This window comes from Tarenaya hassleriana, unplaced genomic scaffold (genome assembly GCF_000463585.1).
Source record: "Tarenaya hassleriana unplaced genomic scaffold, ASM46358v1 Cleome1, whole genome shotgun sequence".
Classification (NCBI taxonomy): domain Eukaryota; kingdom Viridiplantae; phylum Streptophyta; class Magnoliopsida; order Brassicales; family Cleomaceae; genus Tarenaya; species Tarenaya hassleriana.
The window spans coordinates 2,864,245-2,873,450 of NW_010960187.1; the positions used below are offsets into that span (position 1 = coordinate 2,864,245).

General features: G+C 38.8%; 4 protein-coding genes and 1 non-coding gene across 7 annotated transcripts in view; 3 read left to right on the top strand and 2 right to left on the bottom strand.

The window, feature by feature from the left end:
• Window positions 1–1,128, top strand: part of LOC104824591 (uncharacterized protein At4g06744) — a 1,465-nt gene extending 337 nt beyond the window's left edge. Inside the window, exon 2 of the mRNA XM_010556690.1 lies at window positions 13–1,128. Coding sequence (XP_010554992.1) covers window positions 13–976 — 964 coding nt within the window. The 3' untranslated portion in view covers window positions 977–1,128. The remainder of the gene's footprint in view (window positions 1–12) is intronic.
• Window positions 1,129–2,975: 1,847 nt separating this feature from the next.
• On the top strand, window positions 2,976–4,688 carry LOC104807114. The gene is made up of 2 exons (XM_010532228.1): window positions 2,976–3,285; window positions 4,085–4,688. The coding sequence occupies exons 1-2, from the start codon at window positions 3,133–3,135 to the stop codon at window positions 4,457–4,459; spliced, it is 528 nt and encodes a 175-aa protein (XP_010530530.1). The 5' UTR covers window positions 2,976–3,132; the 3' UTR covers window positions 4,460–4,688.
• Window positions 4,689–5,468: 780 nt separating this feature from the next.
• On the top strand, window positions 5,469–8,405 carry LOC104807120 (uncharacterized protein At4g06598-like). 2 transcript variants are annotated; one of them, XM_010532236.1, is made up of 4 exons: window positions 5,469–5,634; window positions 6,498–7,232; window positions 7,483–7,685; window positions 7,824–8,405. In XM_010532236.1, exons 2-4 carry the CDS (start codon window positions 6,502–6,504, stop codon window positions 7,988–7,990), a joined length of 1,101 nt encoding a protein of 366 aa, XP_010530538.1. In that variant the 5' UTR covers window positions 5,469–5,634; window positions 6,498–6,501; the 3' UTR covers window positions 7,991–8,405. The 2 variants fall into 2 exon arrangements, with proteins under 2 accessions (XP_010530538.1, XP_010530543.1); XM_010532241.1 differs by having other exon boundaries at window positions 6,502–7,232.
• A 68-nt stretch (window positions 8,406–8,473) lies between these two features.
• The window catches only part of LOC104807134 (serine/threonine-protein kinase-like protein At5g23170), a 2,093-nt gene continuing 1,360 nt past the window's right edge, over window positions 8,474–9,206 (bottom strand). The window contains exon 2 of one of the 2 annotated variants that reach the window (XM_010532253.2): window positions 8,474–9,206. In XM_010532253.2, coding sequence (XP_010530555.1) covers window positions 9,039–9,206 — 168 coding nt within the window. In that variant the 3' untranslated portion in view covers window positions 8,474–9,038. The other variant, XM_010532261.2, reaches the window with a different exon arrangement.
• TRNAY-GUA lies at window positions 8,602–8,689 on the bottom strand. The gene is given in 2 exon segments: window positions 8,602–8,637; window positions 8,653–8,689. It is a non-coding gene; the product is annotated as a tRNA-Tyr (tRNA).

The window sequence follows — 9,206 nt, forward strand, 5'->3', positions numbered from 1 at the left end:
AGACATATGCAGTTACCGAGTTTTCTTCTGTGACACCCCTCCCGACAAGGGCCCCGCCATAGCCGTAGCTTCCATCGATTTCAATGGCTTCCAGCTCTCGGCTCCTTCCATTGAAGGGTTTCTTGATCAGCTTCCAGATGTAGCTCTCTTTCACGCCAATTCCAACAACTTCGGAGGCATTGTACCTCCCAAGATCGCGGAGCTCAAGTACCTCTACGAGTTTGACATCAGCAACAACAGATTCTCCGGTCCGTTTCCGACAGCGGTTCTCGGTATGCCCGGTTTAACGTTCTTAGACATCCGGTTCAACCAATTCTCCGGCTCAATCCCTCCCCAAATCTTCGCTCAAGACCTCGACGTTCTCTTCATCAACGACAATGAATTCACTGCAACATTGCCCGAAACGATCGGAGAAACCCACATTCAGTACTTGACGTTAGCCAACAACAAGTTCAACGGTCCAATCCCGAGAGGGATACTTAGGACAATGTCGAAAGTAACCGAGATTCTGTTCCTGAACAACGACTTGACCGGTTGTTTACCATACGAAATCGGGTTCTTGAAAGAGGCAAGAGTCTTCGACGTGGGACAGAACAGATTAACGGGCCCTTTACCGACATCTTTGACGTGTTTGGAGAAAGCCGAGCAGCTAAATTTCGCCGGGAACTCGTTGTTCGGGACGGTGCCCGAGACAGCGTGTGTTCTTCGGAATCTGGCGAATTTCTCGTTGTCTGATAATTATTTCACGAGGGTTGGACCGTTTTGCAGGATCTTGATCCGTAAAGGTGTTCTTGACGTAAGGAACAACTGTATCCCTTTGCTTCCGAACCAGAGATCGGTCAAGGAATGTGTAGATTTCCTTGCAAAACCAAAGTACTGTTCCCACATGTGGTTTCCCAGTTCTGTTCCTCGTAAATTCTCTTCTTCATCTTCTTCTTCTGATGCTTGGACGCCATTGTTGCCCCCTTCACCTTGATGTATGTATTCGATGAATCAGATTCATGGAAGATCTGTTCGCATGCAGTCATTTTCAAAATGCTACCATATTGCTAGAACCGTTTTTTTTCACGAGGGATAATGTTTCTTGGAATAAGGTTGCGTTAAATTATATCTGCTTTATTTTGTTAACGATGTTATTCTCTTTACTTCGAAAGCAAAGTAATGCCACGTCATAGAGGTTATATGGTTAAAATATTGGGTATATTTCCTTCATAAATATCATAGATATAAACATAAAATGCAACACCCAATAAGGTCAATTCATGAGGGGCATGATATAAACATTGATGGGTGATGATATGGAATTTGAGAAAATCTTTGTCAACGAATGAAGAATTGGTATTATTGAACGTTACACGCATGCGTTATGTCATGTCATGTCATGTCATGTCATGTTATATTTGACTTCATGACATAATCCTGCCAACATACATAGTCCTATGTTTTTTTTAGTGCACACCATTTCTTTTTTTCTAAAAGCATAGATCGATTGTAGAGTTCCTTTCATTCTTTTTAAGATTTTCCGACAGGAAGATAAGATAAAATGGATTGTAATTTTTTTTAAAAAATTACTTGGTTTTTTAAAAGTATATAATATATAAAAAGTGAAATATTAGCAATGGTGCAATCTAATCATAGAGAAAGTTGAATTATAATCTCTCATATTTCCTATCTATGAATTTTAGTGCATATTGGAACCACTGAAAGTCATGTCGACCTGTGGGCGCCATTTTCTCCCACAATGCACATGCGATAATGATTAAATTGATGGGTTAGAAACCTATTTCAATGGACCAACAAAATCAGAGGGTACACCAAAGGTGACACATATTTCTACCAAACCCATTAGACATTATTGATCCCCCAAATCTTACTCTAAACCTGCAATTATAAAGATTTTGGGGTAATTTCAATATGGTATGGAATTCAACTCGAGAGAAAGGTCCCATTTTTGTTTAATTATGTGTATTAAAAGGAAAAAAAAAAACTCGATTTTTTGGGTATCCAATTGAAAAGAGTTAAAAAATATCTTGTTGGAAGAAATAGCCACCAACATGGGATATGTTTAGATTTGTTGTTTTCAATCTCGGATATTCACGGATATCCATATAAATTACAGAAAATATGTTCTGAAACTTTTTTAAAAATTATGAAATTATATCCAAATTTCGGTAGTTTGATATGCAAAACATGAACTCATCTCAAGTTCGATTCGTACCAGAAACATTGTAAGACGGTTATTTACCAGTTTTTATTTTCTCGCTTTTAGTCCGACCGTCGATAAATTTTCAGATTATAAAAAATCGAAATCACAGTTACTTGTATTCGATATTAAGATTTTACAACTTGCAATCTCTCTATATGTACACACAAAAAAAATACTCGATTAATATTGACTTAGGATGTATCATGTATGTATATACCAAAGGAAGATCGAGGCATTGGTTAGATTTGCGTTCTCATTTTATTGACTTTGGGATGGTAATGATGGAGATGATAGAAGTGGATGTGTTCGAGTGTTCATTATTACAAAGTCGGAATTGGATCGTGTTCTCATTTGGACAAATAATTATTGTCCCTTGTTGGGTCTGTCATTTAATATCTCATGAGCTCGTATTGATTCCATCACCAATTACTATATTTCGACCGAACCATAATCGCATTAATTTTTTATTTTAAGATATATATATATATATTTGTTTATTTATTTATCCCGTGATTACAAATGAACTCTTCGGTTGAAATCCACTTAAAAAAACTATTTAGTGTTTTATAAATCTTACAGAAATTTATAATTATATAGATACATTTTTCGTAAAAAAAGCTAATTTTATATCGTTTATTATCAATATAAATTATAAAATTCACAATCCACATATGATGAGGCTGGTTCACTGGATGGCATTAGAGGCCCATTATAAAAAGATCAGCCCATTCAAAGCCCAATACTATAAAGCCCAAGAAATATGCTTCGAAAACGATGCGGCGGTGATCCGTCGTCTTGAATTCTTCGCTCGTGACCAGAAATTCCTAGAAAACTCTGGCGAGCGAAAGTTACCTCGTCTTTTCCTGTGACATCGGAAGAAATCTGCGTCGTGACTGGTGGGATTTGTCTTTGCAGATGCCTTAGGCATGAAAGGCGGTTCCCAGGCGGAGATGATGGACACCGACGGCGGCGACTCGCCGCTTCCGCTCTTTCTCGACAAGTCCGACGCCGCGAGGGATTTTGTCGCCGCGGCGAGGAGACTCATCGATCAAGGGAAGCCATCTCAAGCTCTTCAAGCGGTAACGCCATGTCATCTTCTTCATTTCTCTTCCTTTTTTTTGGGCTCTTTCGACTTGTTCTGGAATCGTTCAGTGTTTGTGAGTTTGGGACTAATTTTGAGAAAAGAAGTAATATTTCTACTTATTTTTGTTAATCATGATTTGGGTCATTGGTGGGTCTTCTTTGGAGTTGCTTGAGATTTACTGCGATTTGGTTTACGCTGAGGATGTCTGAATTCGAAACTGGGCTTTGGATTGTTAGATCGAATTAGCTACAAGTTTCTGATCTTTGTCGTGTCCTGGTTATGGCAAAAAGATCTTATGGTGTTGATTTGAAGGATTGTGTGGAAAAGGGCTTGTAATGTCTCTGTTCAGGCTTGGGAATGGAAGATTTATTACTAGGTTTCCCAGGGGATTACCGTGTGGTCCAATGAATGAAAAAACTTTCCTTTTGGATGCCATTGTTGTGCTTGAAAGATCACAAATGCAGACTTCTACTTATTTCTCTGACAGATAAAAAAGGTTTTGATTATAGCTAGTGTTCTTCTGCTAGATTTTTACATCGACGTTTGATCTTAGATCATGAATGAATGACAGCAATCATCTATTGGTACTCTTGTGTTCTGCTTCTTTCAAAAGCAAGCACGCATGAAGGGTTTTGACCCTTTGTGCTTAGAAATCTTGATTTGAAGCCACTGCTACTCGAAGTTAAGGAAGTCAGTTTCTCTCGTATCCCATGTCGTGACACTTCTCCTAATATTTTATCTGACTTTTCCCTGAAAATTTCCTTTTCTGAGGCGGTCTTTCTTGTTCTATACAGGTAGTTATGGCGACAAGAGCACAGGGAGGAGATCAAGCCGTGATCCAGATCCTGAACCGTGCCCGTGAACTCTACATCCATAGAATCCAAGAAACAGCTTCAGTGGATCGGCTGGCGTCGTTATTTGCAGAATGCGCCATCGCAGAAGCACACCCATCAAAGCCCGACCCTCCACCATCGATCAACTTTCCGGGCGCCAACCAAACAGTCGCATCGGATGCACATGGGGCATCTATACTGGCGGAAACCGGGCAATCCCAGATCATGCTGGACGCGTTCGAGGATGGAAGCAGCTTTATCTGTTTGCAGTGTGGAGGCCTTGTGAGCATCCACAGGAGAGATGAGCACTATGCGTACTGGTGCAGCAACATGTGATTTGCTTATAACAATAATACTTCACAGAAATTGATCTGATAATACCCATCCATCCATCTAATGCCATTTTATCTGTGGATACTTGGGGGTAAAATCTTTTTTTTTTAACCTATGAAACTGGTAAATGTTTATGCTGTAATCTCTGGATCCAGTCATAGTTTGGTCCGAGACTTGTAATAATTTTCTATTGAGGTTGAAGATAAAAGATGCATCAATGGCAGCTTCTCAAGTTTTTCTTTTTTAACAAAATATGTTAATTTAATAAAGTTCATTAGATTAAGTTGTTTACAAACGAAACCTTTAATAAGATTTCTTAAAGAAAACGATTCTAAAACGGTAATTTAGCACACGTGAATTCCATCTTTAAGAAATAACGTTAGGGTTATATACGTAATAATAGATGTTTGTCGTATTTTGATTTAAAAGTTTTAACATAATATTTAGATAATTGTCCAATCCGCATGAAAATAGAATTTGTTCACATTTTTTGTGACTCGTACAATTTATCATTAATTGGACATTGATTTCATGTCGGATAGAATACTGTTTTTTTTTTAAATTCGTAATATACGCTAACTGAAAACAAATGCACGTGAACTATCAATTAGAACTTAAAAACAAATATTCTTTCTTATGAAAGTGAATTATCATTTAAAAAAAAGAAATATATAAGTTAAGCGCGTAAAGTTATATATATATATATATACTATTCTCTTTCGTGTATTTGTTTTTATAATGTAAACATTTTGTAGTTATTTATTGTTTTTAAAATATTATATTTTTCTTGTAGTTCTTTTTAGTTTTGTTAAATTTTCTCAATGAATTGTTTTGTGAACAAATTTTAAAAAAAAAACAATTCGTTGGTAAATAGTTATATATTATGTAATAATTATTATTATGATTATTAAAATTAATTGAGGAAATTGAAAATCGAAAATAGGGTGAGGTAAATCAATTGTGGGTATATACGTTAAATTTTTAGGCATGACTGATCAATCCAGCTAGCATCCAACCTCTTCCACCAGAAAAAGAGAGAGAGAGGAACTAAGACAGAACCAGAGGGGTTGAAAAACAAGTAGAACGAGACAACTCGACGAAGACAACCAACGACACTACACCAATCCTCCATTCTTCTCTTCCTCCCCCGTTCACCGATTCGATTTCGACAGATCCTGGTATGGTTTTGATCCTTCACCATCTCTGTTGTTTCCTGTTTCGGAGAAATCTATTCCGCCATTGATTTCTGCTTCCTTGTTCTTGTTCCCCCCCCCGGGAAAACCACGTTTCCTTCGATTTGACTGGGTTTGTTTGGTACATTGATTGTTGTGTTGTTCTGCTGTCAAGTTTCTGGATTTGGTCAAATTTTAGGGTTTCTGGCGCTGCGATTTTTCCTAGCTGTTAAAGAATGTCGGTTAGAGGAGAGTTGAGTTCATCTTCAGGAATCTGTATCGTTTCGTGTTTTGAGATAAAGGGCTTCTCGTTGATTCAAACTTGGGTTACTTACTTGGAAACGAATAGTAGCAGAAAAAATGCACCTTCATGGCAATGGTGTTTAGGGGTAGGGGTTCGCCCACAATGCATGGTTTCTATTGCCTCCTCTCTCTTGTCTGTTTGTCTTGTCAGATTGTTTATCTCCATCAATGGGGATGTCAAGAAATTTGATTTTTCGTCTCATTAAGTTGTTTTTGTGTTGATTGCTCCAGGGTTTAGCGCATTCATAGAGGCATAGTATGAAAAGATGATGCACCTTTATGTTTTTTTGTGGTTATGTGTCTTCTCTCCTTGCTTGTTATGAAGAAATATCTGTAACAGGACCTAATGGATCTCTGGCTCTTTCTTTTTTCCCCAATCCATACTTTTCTTGGCATATCTGGGGATTTTAGTTTCTATTTTTGTTGTCTCGTCAGCTTTTTTTGGAAATTAGTTCTTTCATAAGCTGATCACCAATGTTCTTGACTGGTAATATGTTGTTTTCTCATGGGCTGGAAAAGCTTGTTGCTTATTTCCGAGTTAATTTTATCGATTGTGTTTATTGTAGGCAGATGGCAAATTCAAAGGGGACTCAGAACCTTAGAGACGCGGCGTGCTCCGGAAAGCAGGCTTTCCTTCCCCCTAAAAGTCCATTTCTTGGTGGTCCAACATTCTTCCCAGATTTTGTTCCGAATGGTTTTATTGGATCTAAACCTGTTCAGATGCCTCGGGAAGGAAATACCCATCATCATCATCGAACTTCTTCCGAGAGCTTTCTGATAGAGGAACAACCTTCTTGGCTCGATGACCTTCTCAACGAGCCAGACACTCCTGTGCGCAAAGCGGGTCATAGGCGTTCATCCAGTGACTCGTTTGCATATGTAGATGTTACTAATGCTTCTAACCTGCATTATTCTCTTTGGGATGATAGTAGATATAAGAATAGTTTTGCTGGGCATCATGGCAACGGTCCAAAGGAGTTTGATTACGTTAAAGACTCACGATATGTCTCGTTCCACCCTGCATTTCATTCGGGAAATCAGAAAAATAAGGCTTCTGATTCTATATCTGATTCCGGAGCTCACCCTAGCAGTGGTTCTCGTTATTTGGAGAACACTTGTGCCCCGAGTTCAGGATCATCCGATGTACCATATGAAACAGAAAAGGTTTCATGTGCTGCAGATGGCAAGATGGCTCCTGCTGCACAATTCTCTAATAATTCCTCCAAGGCATCTTTTGAGAAAAAGGACGCCCCTCAGGCTAAGCCGGCTGCTTCAGAGGCTGATACGAAACGTGCTAGACAGTATGTGGTCTAATTTCTTCTCTTCGAATTGCCTTTGAAATGGAAATAATCACGGTTTGATTCAATGAAAGGCTCGAGAAGACAACTGAAGTAAACGATGCTGACTAATATGATTCTTCCATCATATGCTTGTCTTTTATACATAATGTATAAATATCGAGATGACATGGATATAGTAATAACGGTGATCGTTAGGTTAGCTAGTGTTTCCGCGTACTGCATAGTAAAACGGGAACTGTTTCTTCTGCAGGCAATTTGCTCAACGTTCTAGGGTTCGTAAGATCCAATACATAGCTGAGCTGGAAAGGAACGTTCAGGCATTACAAGCTGAAGGTTCCGAAGTATCAGCAGGGCTTGAGTTTGCAAATCAGCAGAATCTCATTCTGAGCATGGAGAACAAAGCTCTTAAGCAGCGGTTGGAAAGTTTAGCACAAGAGCAGCTTATAAAACACTGTAAGTTCGCAGCCTCTACGGAAATCATAAAACTCAGTTTCAGGGCAGAAATTTGAAGTTCACAATGCATTACCCTTTGCCCGAGCTAATAAAATTTGTCAAGTGAAATCTCAGACTAATCTTGGTTTGTTTTTCCAGTGGAGCATGAAGTATTGGAGAAAGAGATTGTGAGGCTGAGAGCTTTATACCAACAGCAGCAGCAACAACAACAGCTAGAGACAAAGAAACAAGTGTCATCTAGCCACCTGCGGTCCAGGAGCAGAGATATGGAGTCACAATTCACAAATCTCTCCTTAAGGCCCTAAGGAAATCCAGTTCAAAATATGGAACTTAGGCCATATATAGATCGAGCTGTCTCTTCAGTTTCTCGGGTGGATTCTCTCATCGAACTGATGCTACTGCTCTCCAGGTTAAGGCCATATCTCACATTGGCGGCTCCCCCTCCTTGTTCTCTGTTCTTGCTTCTTACCAGAGGTTGGTTTGGTTTCTGAAGAGATGGTTCCAGGGTGTTAAGGTAACCATGGTTAGATGTTAACTCTCGTATGTTTCATGGGCACTGTCGTGATTCTTCTAGGCTTCTTATGTCTCCGTGGCTTTGTGTTGTGTTGGAGAGATGGATAGTTCATGTAAAGTGTCATAGTGTTGTATGATTTGATTCATCTGTTAAATGGTTGTGTTGACCACAAATGAGAAATTTGAGCATCTTTTATGGCTCAATAATGGAAGTCTTTTACTTTTTTTTTTTCTTTTTTAAAAAGATATTCTCATACATACAGTGGGGAAATGGAAAAAAAAAAAATAGAAGTCACATAATCCAGTACAAACACCTAATAATTATTCTTCGGTGAACGAGCTCTTCAAAGACAGAAAGTACTTGGTGATGCGAGAAGCCAAGTGATTATAAAAAAATATAAATTCCGACCTGCCGGATTCGAACCAGCGACCTAAGGATCAATCTGCTTCAACACTACAGTCCTCCGCTCTACCAACTGAGCTAAGGTCGGTTTGATAGAACACATTATGAGAGATGTTGAAGGGGGCTGGTTGCTCCGTTATATGCCTGGATATTTATATTTTGTTTAATTATGATATATTTTCAATTGAGTGGAGATAAATATTTAAAAAATAGCTGAAAAAATAATTTATAAAAAAAGAGCACATATAAATATAAATATAATAAAAAAGGAATGACTGAATTCCAAAGGAAGGACATGCTTCGTCGTTCTGTTCGGTTCCACCAACTATCATGGGAATCTTCTGCTTGGATTGTCACACACGCATCATCTTTTTCTTTTCTTTTTTTCTTTTTTTTTATTATCGGAAACCTTTTGACCGGACTCGTTCCTCCCTAACTCACCCAACTCGGCTGGTTTGACTCAGCCACCACCCCGAAACCTCTCCTGCCCTCGGAGTCTCTCTACACCATTTTCCCCGTTTCCTTCGATGTCTCATCATAACAACCCCGCGCAAAACGCTGAACCACAATGAAATGTTCCTCGGCGGCCCCGTCAAACACGACGC